This window comes from Cyclopterus lumpus, chromosome 6 (assembly GCF_009769545.1).
Source record: "Cyclopterus lumpus isolate fCycLum1 chromosome 6, fCycLum1.pri, whole genome shotgun sequence".
Taxonomy (NCBI): domain Eukaryota; kingdom Metazoa; phylum Chordata; class Actinopteri; order Perciformes; family Cyclopteridae; genus Cyclopterus; species Cyclopterus lumpus.
In genome coordinates, this window is record NC_046971.1 from 22,188,034 (window position 1) to 22,208,669 (window position 20,636).

At 42.1% G+C, this 20,636-nt stretch overlaps 2 protein-coding genes across 3 annotated transcripts in view; both read right to left on the reverse strand.

The window, feature by feature from the left end:
- The window catches only part of si:ch211-266k8.4 (carabin), a 57,031-nt gene extending 43,701 nt beyond the window's left edge, over positions 1–13,330 (reverse strand). Inside the window, exons 1-10 of one of the 2 annotated variants that reach the window (XM_034534606.1) lie at positions 13,067–13,330; positions 12,129–12,216; positions 11,823–11,930; positions 9,379–9,571; positions 9,046–9,171; positions 8,463–8,586; positions 7,413–7,482; positions 4,097–4,211; positions 3,651–3,768; positions 47–153 (exon numbers count right to left, since the gene is read on the reverse strand). In XM_034534606.1, coding sequence (XP_034390497.1) covers positions 47–153; positions 3,651–3,768; positions 4,097–4,211; positions 7,413–7,482; positions 8,463–8,586; positions 9,046–9,171; positions 9,379–9,571; positions 11,823–11,930; positions 12,129–12,216; positions 13,067–13,212 — 1,195 coding nt within the window. In that variant the 5' untranslated portion in view covers positions 13,213–13,330. The remainder of the gene's footprint in view (positions 1–46; positions 154–3,650; positions 3,769–4,096; positions 4,212–7,412; positions 7,483–8,462; positions 8,587–9,045; positions 9,172–9,378; positions 9,572–11,822; positions 11,931–12,128; positions 12,217–13,066) is intronic. The other variant, XM_034534605.1, reaches the window with a different exon arrangement.
- Positions 13,331–14,956: 1,626 nt separating this feature from the next.
- olfml1 (olfactomedin-like 1) lies at positions 14,957–20,251 on the reverse strand. Its single transcript, XM_034533962.1, has 8 exons — positions 19,782–20,251; positions 19,213–19,316; positions 18,563–18,753; positions 18,373–18,476; positions 17,109–17,300; positions 15,688–15,868; positions 15,442–15,601; positions 14,957–15,265 (listed from the first exon to the last, which is right to left on the reverse strand). Exons 1-8 carry the CDS (start codon positions 19,908–19,910, stop codon positions 15,109–15,111), a joined length of 1,218 nt encoding a protein of 405 aa, XP_034389853.1. The 5' UTR covers positions 19,911–20,251; the 3' UTR covers positions 14,957–15,108.
- Positions 20,252–20,636: the final 385 nt, after the last annotated feature.

A 20,636-nucleotide genomic window follows, 5' to 3' on the forward strand; every position in this document is an offset into this window, starting at 1 on the left:
CGCCTGCTTTGTGAGTGTAGTGTGTGTGTGTGTGTGTGTGTGTTACCTGGTCCATGGTGGCTCTCATCCAACACCAGACTGCTCATACATTTGAGCTCCCAGTCCTGCACCTCAGTATTCCACAGGGCAGGGATTAAGACGGCATACTGGGCTCTGCGGGAGGAAGTAAAATGAGATTTCACAACCCTAACAAAATGACAGAATTTTGATCCGGCTTCTGTATTAATCAAAGTGTGGACATTCAGGTGCACATAATGAAACATTCATGTGAGGGCGAGAGTGGCGGAGAGAGAGGAGTCAGAGATGGAGGTGGTGATGAAGAAGTGACATGTAATCCAGACGGATCACACGGTTGAGCGATCCGTCCCAGTAGATATGAGGATGAATGGTGGTAGACAGCAATACATGGAGCGCTCAGGAGTGAGTGAAAATCAAGGATTGTGGGACAGGAGGGATGAATGATGGGTGAGAGTTTCCTGTCAGCTCTTTTTGTTTTTTACAATCCCAGCAAACATTTCACAGAAGATGGTGGCAGTAAACCATTTACCAAGTAGATGCAGGCAACAGTTGGGCAACTCTAGATGTCCCACTTCTCAGATTTGTTTTGCACAACACTGTATTTACAGTGGCTCAGACATGAATCACACTCTTTACTCCTTAAATGGGTGCTGAATTTGAAATTCAGAGCATATTTAGTGCCTCAACACGGCTACGGCTTGCAGCTAAAAAAGGTGCCCAACACCATGCAAGAAGTAGTTATATAGAAGTCTAAGAGAAGATACACACACATGCGCGCGTGTATATATATATATATATATATATATATATATATATATATATATATACACACATCATTTCAAAACCAAGTTTCTGGATCGGGTCGCACAGGGAAAGACATGCGAGTGACCCGCTGAGTGTTCCTCGGTCTACATTTGGGAATGTTTAAAAGAGAAGGAAAAAAAATACTAAACTATAGCAGAGACTTGTCAGTGTGAAGTAAACAAATGATGTGTGGACCCCTCTAGCCGAACGAGGGTGTCAGTGTGTCAATGAGGACGAATGAAAGGAGGCATATTGGAGGAGAGGGGGCGCAGAAGAGTAAATGAGAAAAACAGGGAGGGAGGAGGGACAGAGCCCGGGGGAGGCTCATGGGAATTGACTGATGCGAAAGAGGAGAGGGGAGGGGAGGGGGGTATGGACAAAAGAGAAAGAGGTAGGACTGGTGGAGGGCAATGAGAAAGAAAAAAAAAAACTGTGTGTATAGGGAGTGAGGAGGATGGGGGGAACGGAGAGGTTCAGAAAGAGAGACAGCGCTGGGCTAAGGAGATATGGACACTGATGGGGAGACAATGAAACATGGGCGAGGAAAGAGAGGAAGTAGTGTGGCTGTGGATGTTATAAATGTAAAAAAATAAAAAGGTTGTACTTTACCATAATATTCATATTAAATCCAGTTTTCATCTTCATTATAAGATATGCTGAGTATTTTTTAAGGTGTATCATCACAATTTTAAGCCATTAAACAATAATATCTGGCAAACAATTGAGATCCTATTCATTTTAAACATATTATTAGCTTCTCCCTCTCCCTCTCCCTCCCTCTCTCTCTCTCTCTCTCTCTCCCTCTCTCTCTCTCTCTCTCTCTCTCTCCTGTATCTTCCCAGCGTAAGGGGATCCTGCCTATGGGAGACGGTCGGACCACTTAGTGTTGATGTCCGACCGGGCTCTCGTAAGGAGGCCAAGCGGGCAACAAGGACCCCTCAATGCAGCGCGGTGGCAGGCTGCCCACGGAACGCCAGAACAGAAAGGGGCTGTCAGCGCTGCCCTTGGAGCATGCATACACGCACAAACAGAGGAAAGGTCTCGCACATTGGATCTTTTCGCTCCTTGTAGAGCAGAGAGCATTGGTTGCCGTGGTAACCAGCTTGTGCTGTTCACCGGTTACAAAAGTAGGCAATAAAATGTCGCAATTAAAGCATTAACAGAAAATCTAATGGTCAGTTTAACAGTCATTTAGCTGTTCCCTGCGATAATCCTCAAGATTTGTCCTTCATAATCCACTTTGCAAGTCATTGGTGCGTACCAAGCACGCACATATGCCCCCCCTCCGTCTGGCTCATGATAAAGTGCTTTATCACTGCCTGTGACACAGCTACGTTTATGGAAACAACTTGGCTGCACAGTCTCAATTTATCTACTGCTCACATCTCTGTCCAAGGTAAACAGACTCAGGTCCAAACGGTTGTAACCTTTTCTAAAACGTTATCCCAGAGGTGGGAATAGTTGAAGGGCGCTTATCTATGAAAACAAATATGATAAACTGGATAACTGTGCACCAGTCCGTCACACACTGGCTGTATACACAAACCCAGTGACCCCTGCTGAGTTGCCATAACTACAGCTCGATGTCAACAAAACACGTCCGCCGGCATGTGACATTTTTTTTGTATTCAAACGTGGCGAGGGACGGACAGAGGGGTCCCGCTGAAAGCAGCGTGGGCTGCCATTGAGGAAACTAATTTAGCATAAAGGATGTTTAATCCAAAACATGTAACAAAGACGACCACAGCAAAAAAACAATGATGCTCTACTTTTTCCCGGAATGCTTGGTGGCAAAATATGTCCCGTCCTGACGAGCGGATTGATATTCATGAGCTGCATGGGGTTCTCCATTTAGGGCCGAGTCGAAAACCGGAGCTCCCAGCCCTGAGAACTGTGCTGCACATTGTTATGAGGGACACATTCATAAGCCTGGTCTGGGACATTATGATATGACAACACATCAGGGGCTTGAGGGTCCTATATGGGAAACATAGGCCTCTTGATAAATAAATCAAATCCACAGAGATTTGAACAAGTGGATGAACATTATATCCTCTAACTTTGTTATGTAATCGATAGTGGTTATTTGCATAATAACACTCAATTAAAAAGGATAAGGAATTCAATTATTGTCTTTTTCTTTGAGTAATTGCTGTGATTAAAAACAAAAAAGGGCGTTAGTAGTTTTAATGATGTATTATAAGCTGCTTAGAGCTATTGCTAGGAAGTTAGAGGTCATAATTCCCTCTTTAATATCCAATTTATAATACTGTGAAAACATCTTCCTCAAACAACTGGATTTCTTATAGTTTCTCTGCAAAAACTACATTTTACAAGATCAAATATGAACACATTGTGGCAACGTTGTCATTTCACTTTGCTCATGGCCATTTTTACAGTTAGGAGCTTGTGCACGCCTCAATGTAACTGAGTGCATTATAATATAATAGGGCTACGGGTCTGATTTAGTTAGTTGTTCCAAATGTTGCTACAGGAGAGCTCCCTTATATAAGCAGGACAAAGCTAGCCAACAGGCTGCTAACAGCTGGTAAGAGGAGAGCTACGACTTCAAGGGATTTGTTGTTCACAACGTAGCGTTTTCATGCATTGGCGACTTGAGTATTAATGCTGATCTCTACATCACATACGTTTTTGTACATCTTTTTTTTATGAATTTCTGCCCCTAATAAAGATGACATTTATTTTTTAGGGTAATGACGAGCCCTCCATATCTTATGATCCTATGTATTTTTATATAAATATATTATTTGTAAGCAGAGAACCAGCAAAGTGTTTATAAATAAAGCCGTTCCATGCAGTCTACTCACACATCCACAGGCACTCTCAACAGCAGGGGTAACACCGCTCCCTCGTCGTTCAGCTCCATCAGTCGAGGCTCCAGGAGCTCGACGATGGTCAGGGCCGTACGGAACACAGCCGACAGGCCTGGCGAGAAGAGAAGACCGCAGAGTTTCCAAAAAAAAGCAATGCTTTGTTTAATATAAAATGGATGGAAAATATAGAGAGAGGATGGAAATCAATTAACAATGTGGAGGTATTGAACCATGAAATCAGTGCTAACCTTTCCCCTAAGGCTGGACTAAACTGAATTATAATTAGAAAAATACAGTTCCTATTGTCTTGGTCCTGAAATACTAATGTATTTAAACTATTGTATTGCCCTTCCCCACTAAATGAGTGTGAGCAAATGATAACTCTACAATTTGCATGCGTGTGTGTGTGTGTGTGTGTGTGTGTGTGTGTGTGTGTGTACCGTGCAGAATGATGAGATCCCAGACAGCCAGGACAGAGTCCCAGCAGGGCAGGGAAGTGAAGAGAGTGAGGAACCATGGCATCACAAAGTGGACTGACAAGACTCCCACTGACTCCTGCGGGGAGGGTTGGGGTGAGGGTTGATTTGGCATAACCAAAACATGCATCCAAGACTCGTTTCACTGCCAATTTCTGTCAAACATTCATCCAAGACGAATGCAATTGAGTTTGTGTTGAAACTTTTTTTTAAAAAAGGTGCTAAATTCAAAATGTAGAGTTGCAAACAACCTGACCAGAGAATGAAGTCACTGGGCCCACCCATGAACACTTTTTTTGTTCTAAAAGCACTGTTGTTTGCACTGTTAGCACTGTACGCTGCTGGTCACCTGCTCAGCAGTCCCATGTTAAGAGCTGTGTAGAGGCAAGCCATCAACCATAGATATGCTTTGAATTTCAAATGTAGCACCCTAAATCAATTTCCAGACAAACCTGGGTGTGTTACGTGAACTGCTCGTAATAGTGACACATGTCTCACGCAAGAAGATTAAAACATTCAGGGTCCTTCGTGTCGGCACTGGGTCCCTGTTTGCTGAGGTCCGGTGGGTACAGCCAAAGCCCAGAAATCTGTTGCGGCTCGCTTGCCTTAACTCTACTGAACGGCTCGATTACAAAAGGAAACGCTGACCACTGATCTGTAATAGGCTTTTTCTGTAAGGGCGGTCAACTATTGTGCCAACAATAAGCCTCTGTGGTGTGTGTGTGTGTGTGCTCCTAAAGCGACACTTTCCTCCCAGACATGCTGAGTGGACGTAATTGACAACAGTCTCTTCAAAGACACAAATGGAAGCAGTGATTGATCGGAGAGAGCCAACACACTTAGATTGAAGAGTCTGAACAGTCCAACTGCGACCTGGCCAAGAAGAAGGCTCCCTATTGTCACCACTTAACAGGACGAAGGGCATAAACATGCCGACATGCTGATGTTTAGCAGGTATAGTGTTTACTGTGGTCACCCGAGTTTAGCATGTTAGCCTGATAGCATTTGGTAGTCAGCATTAGACATAATGTAGAGCGGAGTCTGATGGATGAGTTTAGATTTGCAGGCATTTATCAAACTTTTGGACAATTCAAAAAGTGAAAAGATAAAGTTATTGAACTTCATCCTGTGGTGGACATGAATATTGCTACCAAAGTATATGGCAATGCATCCATTGGTTTAAAAAAGGTATTGAAAACTACAAATGTGAACAAAGTTCCGATATTTACGTTTAAATTAAAATTGTGGACCGACCAAATTTTCGGACACATCATCTGGGACGAATGTTTTCCTGGGGAAAAGCTCAGTATCAAAGCTTAAAATTGTAATATTTCATTATATATTCTACACATCTCCTTTAAAATTTCACCCCCCAAAAAGTTGGAACTAACCACAAAATAAATAAATAAATACTGCACTCCTCAGAGCAACGAGGAAGACACTAATGACTAAAGTGGAACTGCAGGCTGCTGAACTCAGAGTAGAAGCTGTAAAAGTGTAAATAGCTCATACAGCACGTGGAGCAGCAACTGATTTTCACAACATTGCTAACACTTGTGCGCACTTGGAAGAATGTTGGATTTCTATCGATTCCATTGATTTCCAATTGTTGTACAATACATCAAATGAATCCTGTTTTTTTTCTTTTTTAAAACAAAAAATAAGCTTTTAAGACTTTGCCAAAACATCTTCTGAGTGCTAATTAGCTTTGATTAGGCTTTAGTAAGAAGACGAGAAACAAGAACACTTTTGCTCAGTTTTTTGTGAAAACACATTTCAAGTTTCAATAGCTTATCGCACAATCGCAATAGCACAGTCACAGTGGGACTCATCTGATTATGAGGTCAAGTAATAACGCCGGTGTCACCACATGTCAAAAATAAAATACCAGAATAAACCTCTCAAAGTTCTCATACCTTGTGTAATGTATATAGTTTATAGGACACACTGTCATCTAAAAGAGCAGCTGGATTAACACTGTGACTGGTTTTATGTTTGTGTCATCCCTCACAGAATCAGTCACGCACTCAAACATAGCAAATCAAATTTCCTGTGTGTAAACCCACCAGCATCGAACAACAGTTCAATTAGCTCTTAAAAAAAAAGAAATGAACAACCTACATACTGTATAAAGATCCCCAGGAGATGTCCAGAAATAGAAATTAAATAAATATATATAGAGTCTCAGAAGTACAAACATAATAACGTTCATGCTTAGGATGACCCCATGAAGTTTTTTGCGCCACAGATGCAGGTCATCTAACATTTAGGAAGTCCTGATCTGATACTTCCATTTGCCACAGCGCACAATTGAATCGTTAATTATTTCTCTCCTCCTAAACCAATGCTTTAGATTAAAAAAAGAAAACTTAAAAAAATGTATTCAATTTAAGATCCAGCCTCAATTCTGAAGAATCTAACTGTGGAAAATTAGCTGCTTGCTACTTTTTCAAACAATGTTGGTCACTAAACATGACATATTGGAGAATAATCTACTAATTCACAATAGTCTTCAAATGCACTTCTGTCTGTACCTTCCAGTATATTATGTATAAGACTCCACATCTGAACCCCTCTTACATTTAGACAAATTACAACATAGGTTTGTAAATGTTTCCGTTTCTTTCCTGCTTCCATGTTTGCGCATGTAGCCCTGATGAGGTACACAACCACTTCGGGGTTTTTTTGTATTTCTTTTGACTCAAAAAAAATTATAATTATCGGTCGCAAATAAATCTTCTTATCCTTAAGATGACATTCAATTTCTGTCCACGTGCAGCTGCACACAACAGCTATTGCATGTCTGCTGTGAGGTTCACCGAATGCATTCAGTAAAAGTGGATAAATAACAGGGGGGACGGAGGGAGGCAACTACACAGCCGTAGGCTTGTGCCTCCCCTCTGTGCAGCCGGTATACTGCTGAACAGGATAAGCCTAGAGCCGAATACAGGGAATGGCAGAAGAGGCCCAGTTGCTGATGGATACATTACAGTGGCCTCTGCCTCTCAGATGAACTACTCATCACTTGGCCATATCTGGCCTGAAACACACAAACACCCACACTTTCATTGTCATTGTGAGTGTGTTAGTTTTTTTCCCCCCCGGAGCTATTTTCTCCCTCTCAGTCAACTAAAGCATTTCCAGTACAAACAGAAGCACCCTACTTATACCCGCAGCGTGCAGTGTCTGCTCATGACGAATACGTGATCACATTCCTACTAGTTTCCTCGTCATAGTGGCATTTTACAGAGCAACAAAGTGACAATTCTAAAGCACTCACCATGTGCTGAGAGAGCTGTGGCTTCCTGTGTTTCAGGAACTGGTCGAAAACCTTCGCCTGGTGCTGGACCCTGATTAGACCAAAGATAACAGATTATTCAGTGTCTGCTAGATGGCACCAAACCAAAAGAAAACTGCAATCACATAACAATGTTCAGATGCAATTGCAAATTGCTTTAATTGTAACTGCTTGGGTTGCCTAAAAATGCCTTGGTCAGCATTTAGTTGTACTTAGCTCCACCCTCTCGTGTCACTTCTGGTTGCAAAAAAATAAACACAAAATGCCAAAGGCTTAAAGCTAGGGTTGCTATTGTTCTCCACAAGCTGCTAGCTTGACAGCTGTGAGTGCTAATGATAGCCATGTTTATTGTTTAAGTTCATAATGACAATTATTTGGAGAGTGGCTTTTCAAGGGATGCCTGAATGGACGTGATGTCAGTGTTGCCGACATTAGCAACTTTTGGAACTAGTGCTGCTAGATATCTTAAATAGGAAAAGAGTTGGGGGTTCATCGGTTGGTTAAACTTTATCAATCTACCGTAGCTTTGCCTTCCTCATCATTAACAACACTAGCTTTAAGTTTGAAGTGTACCAATCCATACCGAAGTCCATCAATCCATGAAGTCCAGCTGCATTTTATGCTGTTTAACCCCGCCCAAAATAAAAGGCGGAAAATATTGGAGCCTAGCTCACCCTTTTTGCCTGAATCGCACCGTACAAGTGAACAGTTATTGTTCCAAAACTCACCTATTTAAATCTGCTTTTAACCTGTAATGTAACCGTATTGTCTTTTCCTGTTATGATATGCATTAGCTTTGTTTTTATAGTAATTGCTTTTACTGTTTCTGTGTTTACCATGTAAGGTGTCTTTGAGTACCTATACAAACTAAATGTATTATCATTATTATTAAATAATTCATTTAAAAGTACTTTTGAGTGCATTTTAAAAAACATCTGTACAATCACTACATAGGAATTAGTCATAGTACATTTGTATATTTATTTATATGTATGCATTTTCATCTGTTATACACTTTAAGGCCATTCTTACTTGGCGAGGCTAAGGTCAAACAGTTCGGTGAGATATTTGGGTTTATCCAGCAAGGCGGCCAGAGCCCAAAACGCCTCCTCCTCCCCCAGCTGCATCAGCAGCACCGCAGCTAAGTAGGACATCCCTGACACACACACACACACACACACACACACACACGTTCCAGAAACAACAAATAAATACAGTATTTATAAATGCTTTTGCTTCTCATAATAGTAAAATTTGCATCCAAATTAGTGATTTTATGAATCCAAATGTATCAAATGAATTAAAACACATCTAGTCTAAATATAATATTATTCTCTTATGTGTAATTAATAACACAATAAAAAGATGCATTTCATTTGAGACAAGATATTGATGAAGAGGTAACTATATTAATAGTACTCTGCTTCCACCAAGTGTTCACATTATGTACTGCAGATACTTTATTATATTACTGAAGAGTTGTGTGTCACTAAAAATGTCCTCCCCATGTGCGTTTAGAACAGGGTCAACATACAGAAATATTCTTTGAGGCACTTCATACTGTTTTCGGACAGTTCTCTGAGTGCCACATGTGGGACGTAAAGGAATCTGTTACCTTGGCTGTATCCAACCTGCGGGCTGTATTTGCCGTAAGCGATGAGGACCCTGAAGAGTTTAGCCTGGCCCTCGATGGCCTCTGGGCTGTCCCCCATCAGAGAGCGGTGGGTCGGGAAGGAACGTTCTGTGGAACAGGTCAAATAAATATGACATGAGTCTACTTTTCCTCTGTTCTACTAAAAGTAAACCTTTACTCATTTTAAAAAAATGTTAAGCACATACAAAATATCCGGTCTTGTTTTCCAACGAAACAACAATCAATGTTTTTATAAGAAGAAAAAAAACATTTAACACACAAAGCCGCCAACTTCATTCCAATGTTTAAGCTCACGTAGGTCGAGGGCGATCTGTCTGAAGAGCGTGATGTCTTCCGTAGAGTATCTGGGCTCGGGGGAGCTGGTGGTCCGCCCATGGTTCAAGCCCAGATGGTGTTCGGTGTCGCTCAGTGTGGCGATGGCCGACAGGATGCCGTACTCGCTGACTCCCAAGTCCACAAGGGGCCCTCGCACCTCGAGCAGACACTTCTGTTGGGAGGGAGAACAAAACATTGTGCCGTTACTAATCAATCAGTAACAGTTCTATAAATGAATGACTGGGCCTGTGTCAGAAAGCAGGTTTGAGATACAGAGCCCAACCCTAAACTCTGAGGTTTACTCAGAGTCTATTAGGCTCATGTGTAATGAATGAAAAGAGCGATCGTCAACGGATCGCAGATTTCGCAATTCAATCTGGAAACAGGTAAACAAAAAAGCAGGCCTTCATTTGAATCCAGTGGAAGTAAAGATACTAAAGCATGTAAACTAAAGAAGGACTGTGCACATTAAAGTTTTTACTTAAAGAGCCGGAGACAGAAAGGGGAAAAGTAAGTTAATGCAATTAGGTTTTATTCTGTATCGTCTATTCATTCATTATTGAACAGACTTTGATTAAGTGGTTGAATCTCAGGCGCTAGCCTATATTACATTTGAAATACATTTTGTTCAGCTTTATTCTGACAGGGTCCATGAAATTAGGAAAAATAACTAAAAATAATAAATAAATAAATATAAATGAATGCTGATAAATGTATGCTTTATGCTAATAAATGCTGTGGATTTTAAATGTTAGGCATCCATTTGGATCTTGACTCATTCAGTGGCTTTATTTCAGCTACTCCCACAAATATTAGAGTTAGTTAAATGTTAGAGTTACTTACAAAATAAAATCACTTTCAAACTACATTCACTCAGAATAATTTACATATGACCTCCAATATAAAGGAATTATGTTCCATCAGTAACAGCTGTCACAGTATTATATATTTATATACAAAGAAACTCAGACAAAGGACATGCAGAGGTATTATTTCAAGCCGAGAGTATTGACTGTAATTTTTAACATGAGTTAAACGGCAATAAGCTCATAGTAGTGATGAAGGAAATGAAGCGCTGAGCCAAGACGGAGACATCTGCTTGCGAAACCCTTGATGTTGCATTTGTAGGAACTGGAATTTGTGTCCAATATGTTCAGAATGAGATAAAAGTCCAAAGGAATTGAATGAAGGTCTGGTCATATAAGAACCCAGTCATACAATGACAAATAAAAACCTTGTAACCTAGTAATTCTCCCCAAATCTGGTCTGGTTCTACCCTGATCTGGGGTCTCATTTTTAAAACAATGTGTAGGATCCCCATTAAATGTTTGCATACATTCAAAAGAAGGAAACGCACGTACATTAAAAAAAAATCTGATTTATTAAACCTTGCGTTTGCTTGCTGGTGCGCAATTTCCTTTTCTAAATCTCAAATCAACCTGTGAATGTGCACAGCTGGTCCAGCCCTCTACACGCCCACATTCAACCACAGACGGTGCATGCGAAGCACCTCATGAATGTTGATGCAGAAATGAGCTGCTGATCAGTGGGTCTTCAGGAAGAGAGGAAGAAACACTCATGCACTCCTAATTCTTTCATTCCTAACAGTGCCAGAGTATCTATCGTGCAACATAACGCAATCAGACTGATTGTTTCCAAAATGATCGCGACAATCAGTGGTATCCACCACTTAAAAAGATTTTAAGTTTGATAGGTGAATACAATGTATTTATTTACTTGTGTTTCCTTATGGAATTATGATTAGGACTGATCTAGAGGATAAGGAGTGATCGCAGAGCTGTCAATGTCTTTATTTCCACACTTTGCTAATCTCACGATCTACCGTGCAGGTGATGAAGACTTGCCAGGTGAGGTGACTGGAGATGTGTGACATCACCTTGGTTACTCCTCTGCTTCAGTGTTCATCTGATAGTCATTTACAGTTTGTCTGTGTACAGTATGCTGAATCTTTCACTATGGAATAAACCGCCTTGACTCCTCCACAACCTTTGCGTGGGAAGTGGCGTAAACCTCTTTCAGGCCCTGTTTTGTGCGTACGCAACAGTTATATCTGGTCTGATTCTATAGAGATCATGTTTCTTTCAATATTTATTTTTGCCTAACAATCATCCATAACATCACATTAGAACAAAGGCCACCTGCACGCATTAGTAGTTGATTTCTATGATTTTGACATGATGAAAATTATTTTGAAATGATACAGAGACGGCCACTGAAAATGATTACGCTATTTATATCATTTGTTTTTGCTACTGCACCAACTTAATTATGGAAAAGAAAAAGAAAGAGTAAAATTACAGCATGAGAGAAACATAGAAAAGAAGCATTCGTTTTGCAGTCCGTGGGCACCAATCAAACCCACGACGGCAACAGAGGCTTGCTCTCCGGTGCTCGCCTCGTACCTGGTAGCTGAAGGCGCTGCTTTCCCTCAGACTGTCGATGGCGAGGAGACACTTCCACACTCTGCCACGCAGGCTTGGAGGAACACCCATCCTGATGAATCGCTCGATCTGGGAAAAAAAAACACACGGAAAGAAAAACAAGCGGCCCGATGATGGGTCAAATGCAGAGAAGAATTTCACCACTGTGGGATCAATAAAGGATACATTATTATTATAAACGACAAACGCACGGCTGTGGTACTGCAAAATGAAGGTCAATTTTTGTTTTGCTTTTGGAAACATTTTGTAGTTTTGTAGTAGTCTCACCTGGCTCTTGCAGATGAAGCTGGCGTCATTCCAGTAGCTGAGCAGCTCGCACAGCTCCTTCACCCTCACCGAGCTCAGCTGGGGGAAGCTGACGGAGACAACACGACATCATGGTGAGCAGGGGCTGATCCACTGTCGATTCTTTTGGACGTGTTCATGAAGAGGATTTTAAATTGGGCTTTTCATCATCTGTACACATGACATCTGTTGTACTTCTGTCCATCCGGGGAGAGGGATCCTCCTCTGTTGCTCTCCCTGAGGTTTCTTTCCTTTTTCTCCCCGTTAAAAAGGTTTTTTGGGGGGAGTTTTTCCTGTATCGATGTGAGGTCCCGGGACAGAGGATGTAGTACTGTACAGCTGATAAAGAAAGCCCTCCAGGCTAATTTGTGATTTTGGGGTAAATTGAATCACGTGACAGCAGAAGTCCTTTCAGTGGTGTGTGTGTGTGTGTGTGTGTGTGTGTGTGTGTGTGTGTGTGGAATGGGGGCTTTGAGTCAAACAGCACAGCACACAACCTACAGTTCAAAGTGAGTGACTTCACGTTATCCACCTAAAATAGGCTGATGAATCATTTCATAAGTACCCCTGGTGAAGTTATTGACATTTAATTTATTCGCCACCCAAGTTACTTTTTTTGAAAACTGGAACAATAGAGTTTGGGACCTAACGTTACTTTAGTTACTGTTTGCTGAGTAAGTTACGTCAAATATAGATACGCAGAGATTTTCCGAACAAGCCAAATTAACGGCACGTGACGTCCTGGGATACGTTCACGTCAACAAGCTAACGAAAGCGAACAAAATGAAACTTCAGTCAATGCACGCGTCAAACTCAACAGTCTTCGAGAACTTTCGACATACAAGCTGACGTTAATTAACTAACAGCCAAGTTAACGCTTTAGTTTCCAGCTCGTTAACGACACCGCGCGCGCACCGCACCTGTAATCATGACTCCGGTGATGGAGTTTCTGGTCCTTCCGTTTGGTCAACGCGAAGCCGAATTCATCGAAGCGCGAGTTCTCACTGCGCCGCCTCGTCGTGGAGCTTCTCCTCCTGCTTCTCCTCCTCATGGCTTTGAAAGACATTTGTTTGGAACGCACTTTCGGGCCCCTAACAAAAGAACAAGGCCGCCTGTTGAGTCGCCGCTGTCCTGTCAAAAACTCAACGGTCACATTCGACACGCCCCCTTTCCCCCGCGTCACCACCAACCGAAAAAATAAATGGGCGGTTCAGAGACGGTTCAAACCGAGCAGAGTGGAGCCACGAGGAAGAGGAGCGCGCGGACTCACCGATTCGCCAACCGGTGATCGAAAAGTGAAAGACCAGCTGTTCTCTCCACGTGACCCTGACCAGACGCCATAGGAATGACACCCCGTATCACTTGCTGGGACATTTAGGGATTTGTTTGTACCTTTATTAACGACACATTCTGTCTAGCTGCTGCCTCATAATCACTTTTTGCAGTTTTATGCGTTGTCACTGATGACAAATGTCTCACTCATCACCGCTTCTCTTTGTCATAATACGTGTACTGGAAGGACTAATCATCACGTGTAAAGCCTACAGTGTAAAGATATACTGTTTAAGCTTCAAAACTACCTCACAACTCTTATGTGTTGAGTTGTAGTGGATTTTATATACACGTGCACATGTAGATAAGAGAGGTTATGTTTTAAATTAATACATAAAGAAAGTTATGATCATTAATTTGAGGAATATTCTGAGGAATGTATTATGAAGCATAAGAGAGGATCACTGTTTTATTATTCTGTTTGTTAATGACAAATGTAATGATTAATTGTATGATGCATGAGAATGAATGGATGTTTTATTGTTTAGACAATAGTTAAAGGGATGCCGATTGAAACCTGAGATGTTGCTTTTATTCTGAAGGCAGGATAATAGGGTTTTATTCTGAAGAGGAACTTCCTGTCCTTGACCGGAAGTGTGAGCTTTGACCCCGCTACTTTATCGATTTGAGGCATTCTTTGAAGTGGCCAATGGAACTAACCTTCAGGTGTGAACCTCATGTCTTATTCGCTGGTCAGCAGCATGCTGTGTCTCTGAAAGGTATTTGCATGAATACCTCCACTAACCAATGGGAGCTTAGCTCAGCGAATGGACTGCAAATAAAACTAATTGTAAGACGTGAATTTGGTCTCTTACGTGGTGACGCCAGACAGAAACTGTTGGCTAAGTCAGGAGACTGTGGAAGCGAAGCCATGTGAGCGCGTCCGGGCCTGGACCATGTATGTATACAGATGACTCTTGTTTGTTATGATTAAATAATGATTATTATATATCTCTGGCTTCGGAGCTTCTTCTTCCAAGCACCAGGTAGCTCGAGATTCTCTGAACTCTTACATATGTCATAAATCCAGAAACTATTTTTTCGGATTTGAAAGATTCAACATCTATTCACCATCTTCTTGCACTTGTTTATATTGTTTGTGTGGCTTGATTGTTGGTTGTCTGGCTTTTGTTTGTATCTGGTTGTCAAACTATGAATGTTTCTAGTTCTGTTTATTTAAGAAAAAAAGAGAGATCTTTAATTGTGACAACTTAATAAAATAAAGTTACAAAAGTTGTCAAGTCACAGCTTTGCACAGTCGCCGAACAAGTGATAAACAGATAAACTTACTTTAATGCAATACATTTTTTTCAGCATGGCACAGCCAATCTTACTGTAAATACTTTAAAATCATCATTCATTGAAGACAAGTGAAAACACACGCAACACTTAAATGTTCTTTATTACGGTGATACAAAGTGAAAAGGATGAATGGATTTATAAAATGCCTTTGGTTGGACAAGGATTAATAGTGATGACGGTATAGCAGCCATTGCCAGCAAATTATCACTACACTGAACAACAGTAGATTACAAGATACTCATCAAAAGTATCCTTTTATTTGTGACCTTTATTGCATAATTCTGGTGATAACGCAAGTTTATGAAAAGATAAACACTGTCGAGCATCTTCACTCTGCATTGACTTGGTCATTTCTGCGCGTCTCCACTTTGTATATCGTCTGGTAGCCGTCGTCCCAGGCGTACAGCTGTTTGTCTCCGGGGTGGTAGTGGATGCTGCTGTGGCTGGTGTAGCGCTTCGGGAAGAACATCACGGGACTCTCATCACTGCAGACGGGTGGTGCAGAAAAGGGGGGGGGGAATCAAATTAAGACGATCACTTCAGTTGCAAATGTGGATCAAAGAGATGTGGTGTCCATTTTTCTTTTGTTTACACATGCGGATGGTTTAAGAGTGCAAGTTTGTGTGAGTATTTGGGCTATGCTGTCTGTGTGTAGTCCGACCTGTGGATGGTGTCGTGGATGTCGTAGAGGCACTGTATGGTGGAGCGACCTCCATAGCGTGTGTTGTAGACCACATAGAGGGTCCCGCATATCAGGAAGGCTCCTTCAGCATCCCGGCTCCTACACCGAGTATCCCAGGTGTACTCTACTGCCAGACTCGCTGAGGGGAGAAACAAACAAAGTGCTAATATATACCAGGTTACTCTTAAATGTATATGTGCATGCATAGATGTGGGTAGTCTCTACCTTTATCCAGTTTGGTGATGACCAGGTTTCCACCGTACTCAGGGTCGGCATGGATCACCCAGAGGCCGAGTTCGTCCACAGCCAGGTCCAGGTAGGTGTTGGGGTTCAGACTGTAGACTGGTAGACGACCCGCTCCTGGTAGCAGTGTACTGTCCACCATGGTACCATTCAACAGGTCTACCTTTATGTGGTGGGAGCCGATGGAAATAGACAAATTCAGAAATGCTACCGTGATATAGTTTAGATTTTTCTTCAGCTGTGTCTGACATGTTTCTAACCCCATAATTGGATGAACTAACAAGGTTTGGGTCAGCAATATGTTTTATCTAATGAAATATTCTGCTTCAATCCACTGTTGGTGTTTAGCCTTTCAAAAACTACATTGGCAAAGCAGACAACTACCTGGTCTCCAGTCCACCATTTAAATGTCAACGCCCCAGGTAAAGAAACGCGTAAATGATTTATTTAGAGACTCAATACAACCCCTTTGCCCCTTAAGTCTTGCTTATGCATCGTTTAACGAGCAAAAGTTTAGTTCCGAAATGCCCTCAATGGATTTTAGACCATGCTATTCATAACCACTGGGCCGGGGCCCACTAGCGGCCCTCAGAGCGCCCAGGTACTGCCAAGTGATTAGTTTAATAAATTAATCTAACTAATTCACATTAATACAAAACATCAAATACAAATTCATAATTTCGGTGACACAACCTAACCCTGACTCAACCTCTGGGAGGCGCTAGAGAAAAAGGCCAGGATTACCAAAGAATATATATGATTCCTTCACTGGTTTATGGATATGCATCTATGGTACTTACTTTCAAGAGAACACATTTTTCTCCAGCATTAAAAAAAGAAAACACACACACACACTTTTCTCCAGTAAGCTTTCTGTTCCAAAACACATACAAAATATCTTGAGAAAACTGGAACAAAATTGTTTATGTTGGCATTGTTGGCTCACTGACCTCAGCTAACAGGAAAATAGAGCAAAACAACAGAACTTCCCATGACTAAGCTCCTTTGAAATGATCTGAAGTCAGTCTCCAGCCAAAAGCTGCACAGCAGTTTGCCAAACAATGGCCACTGTATGTGACCACTATTGCTTCTGTCCATCCGGGGAGAGGGATCCTCCTCTGTTGCTCTCCTGAGGGTTTCTTCCCTCTTTCCCCGTGAAAGGTTTTTTCTTTTTTTGGGGAGTTTTTCCTGATCCGATGTGAGGTCAAAGGTCAGGGATGTCGTATGTGTACAGATTGTGAAGCCCTCTGAGGCAAATTAGTATAAACTGTATTGTATTGTATTGCACATTGTATGAACACACTATTTTATTCAATGCCTTTTATAAAAACATATTGCAAATCAACAGAGCAACGCCTCGATGTGAAACACGCAGTAGAGTATTCGACCTTGAGTCCACACACCTTCAGGATCTGGTTGGGAGTGTCGGCCTTGTGGTAGTAGAGGAATCCGTTGTAGACCACCTGACCTGTCCCCTGCCAGTGGGAAGGCAGCTGCACCTCCCTAACTGGGGGTGTGGTGGTGCTCTCTGTGAAACTGTGCAGAGAGACGTACTCCATCAGAGTGTTGTTATGAATTCCACTGAGCAGGTAGACCTGAAAGAGAAGAAGAACAAGTGAGTGGAAATCATTAATGTGGAACTCAGGTTTGACCCCCATTCTTGGTTTAAATGTAATGATATCAATCATGTAGTCACGCATCTTTGCTTATTTGCAACCATTTATCACTTCCATTCCGATGCTTCAGACGGGCCAAACTGCCCCTACTGCGTTGAAAGTCAAAGCTAATCTAGCGTAACAAAAGTACAGTCAAATACATCAACGTTAACTTTTGGTCTACAGGATTCTACATTGCAAAATGTAGAATCCTACTATGGTGAGGTTGTGTCCCGCCCTACTCTGCCTCTGATTGGCTGGTGCCTGTTGCCTTTGTTGTTTGGATTAGTTGGGTTTAGGCGTGAAGAGCGAGATTGGTGGCGTCGTCTTCTTGTATTCGTAATGCTCAATATTGATGACTGAATTGATGATAAGCTCCTTCTAAACCTACTAATAAGCGTAACCCAGTGTTTCCCAAACATTTTTTCTGGGCACACCATTTTTTTTAAATGACAACCCGTCCTAAACCCAATTCGGCATCAACTTCTTATCGAGAGAAGAGCTAATTTGTGCATAAAAGAAAGTTCCTGACCATTTTCTTCTGCCATTTCCGCATCAACTCATACTTTCTCAGATAGGTAAACCAGCCATTTCAAGTTATAATTCAATGTTATGAGTAGGCTACAATTACAACAATACGGACCTTCAGGCTGAAGCGTACTGCAGTTATACATTTTGAAAAAAAATAGTAAAACAATTTCAAAAAGGACTATAAAAATGTATTTGGCAACCCAAATAACATCTCTCCTGACCCTTTGGGAAATATTGCTTTCACCCATATCTATGATAGTGCCCGTTCAATCAACTGTTAACAGCAGATGTGTTTTTTTACATTACATATCTACCATCCTGATGAATGTCAATGGGTGTATTAGCCCCCAATTAATTTACATCCGTCCACGCTGAGAAGAAGATAAGCACAGTCTGCTGTCCAGAAAGAACATCAGCCATCTCCCTGCTGGAAGCAGCCCATCATTACTGAAATCACGTCATGGTTTCAAACAGAACGGACCTTAGCTGATCCTTCAGTGGGGTCCTTGAACCAGGAACCGTAGGTGTCTCCTGCCTTCTTCACAATCTTGAGGGACTTGATTTGACTCAGCGCCGTTCTGCAGTCTGTGGATGTTGGAGAGAAAAGAACAAGCTGTTGCACAATGCCCCGTGAAGTGCATGTAGTATCTTTTTCTTTCTTGGCCCACTACCATTCTCCACTCTGATCTTGGCTTTCTTCTGCTGCTGGTCATGCTCAACAGCCTTTATCTGTTGCTCCAGCAGGGCCTCTTCAATCTCGATATCGGTCTGGGCGGGAATCTTGTTTTCAAGATATTCCAACTCCCTCTCCACTCGGTCGACGCGCACAGACACGCTGTCCACCTGGCTCCTCACCTCTGATCTACGGAGCCAAAAAGAGAGAGACAATAATTAGATTCTCACAGTTCTCACGCACATTAAAGCTGCTGTTGGTCATTTTGATCAAAATAACAATTATTTGCTCTAACTGTCACTATAACCTGACAGTAGCATGTGAGACAGGTGATCAAGGTTCCTCTGCCTCCTGTGCTCCCAATGGCATTTTGCAGGAGTCCACCACGCCCAAAAGAAAAACAACCAATCAGGGCAAGGGAGTCACTAACGAAGCTGTCAATCAATGCTCACCGGCCAGGAATCTTGCCGATGCCATTAGGAGCACTAAAAGGAGGCAGGGGAACCTGATTTACAGATTATCTGTCTCATGTACTACTGACAGTGACAGTTGGCGCTAACAGTGAAACAAGGTACTTTCATTTAAATGATCAACTGCAGCTTTACGTGTCTGCTGCAGTTCCTTCATTAATTTTTTTAGACCGCTTACCTCAGAACACTGAGAGTGGACAGATAACGCCTGACTTCAGATGAGAGGTCATAGGTCTTCTGGGTGACGCTCACTGTCTTTTGCTCACATTGATTCAGACGCTCCTGATGACACCGAGAAAACATGTTGTAATCACAGGATTAAAGCAAGAACACATGTCCTTTGAGAAATGGAATACTCAATACTATATTTGTATTAGTGTTTACAAAACTGTGTGTATGAAGTAGCATTGAGTGGAAATACTCAAGGCAAATGCAAGTACATCAAAAGTGTAACACTTTGTTGTACTCATGCCGGTACCGGACAGCACTGTGTATACACTCTAGTACATTCTAGTACATGACCTCACTGAGACGTTCAGTATCTCTACAGATCTTTCTGACTCATGCAACACATATTTGTTGCCAGATAACCCGTCACAGGAGGGCGGTTTAAAAAAATGAAAGGACGGCACAACCAGATGGCAGCCAGATGCTCTGATCCACATGTAACTCATTATTCATTATTATTAATTTTAAGGTTGGATGTTTCTCGCGAGAAATGTTATCACCCGGCATAGAGAACCTTACCTCCATCTGAGACATTCTCCTCTCCAGGTACTGGATGATAAAGGCATCCTGGGAGGAGCCCTGGCTCTGGACTGAACCCACAGTCAGATAGAGACACAGGGGAAGGACAAGAACCAGTCGGCCCGACATCTCTTGGCCTTCTGTCGTCAGGTCACAAGCTCAAACTGCAGCTGAAATGAAGTTGTAAAACTTCACTGAAGCGGTCTTGCACAGTGAAAAAAACCCACCAAAAGATCGATTCATATACGGGTTGAGTTGAAAGAAAATCCCCAACGGTCCTTTAATGGCTGCTGTCTTCAGTTTGCGTTGAAGAGTTGCAGCCGCAGAGCTTTCTGTCCTGCTTCTCTTGGTGGATTTGGATCCAAGTGAACCTCACCCTCACAGTCCCTCCCAGCTTCTCTCTCTCTCTCTCTCTTTCAGTTTCTCTGACTGTCTCTCAACCCACCCTATTCCCTTCTCTGGAGTGTGTGTATTTGAGGTCTGAGAGGAATACAAAAGAGAAGTGGGGGAGAGAGAGAGAGAGAGAGAGAGAGAGAGAGAGAGAGAGAGAGAGAGAGAGAGAGAGCGCGAGAGAGAGAGAGAGAGAGAGAGAGAGACATAGACGGTTCAGACCCCGCTGTCCAACCCTGCAATGTTCTATTGTAATAATCTCCAGATGGTCCAATGACACAGGAGCAGGAGCTGGTCGACAAACTTGTAAAGCTGCACCAGGTTAGTGGGAAGAAATACACACAGTTGAAAAGATCTAAATCATAAAAAGGTCCTCTAGTATTCCGTCCTCTTGCAAGACACAAAGGGTGTTTCCACCCGGCTGGATTACAGGCTTTATTTTTGACAATATATTATACAGCCACA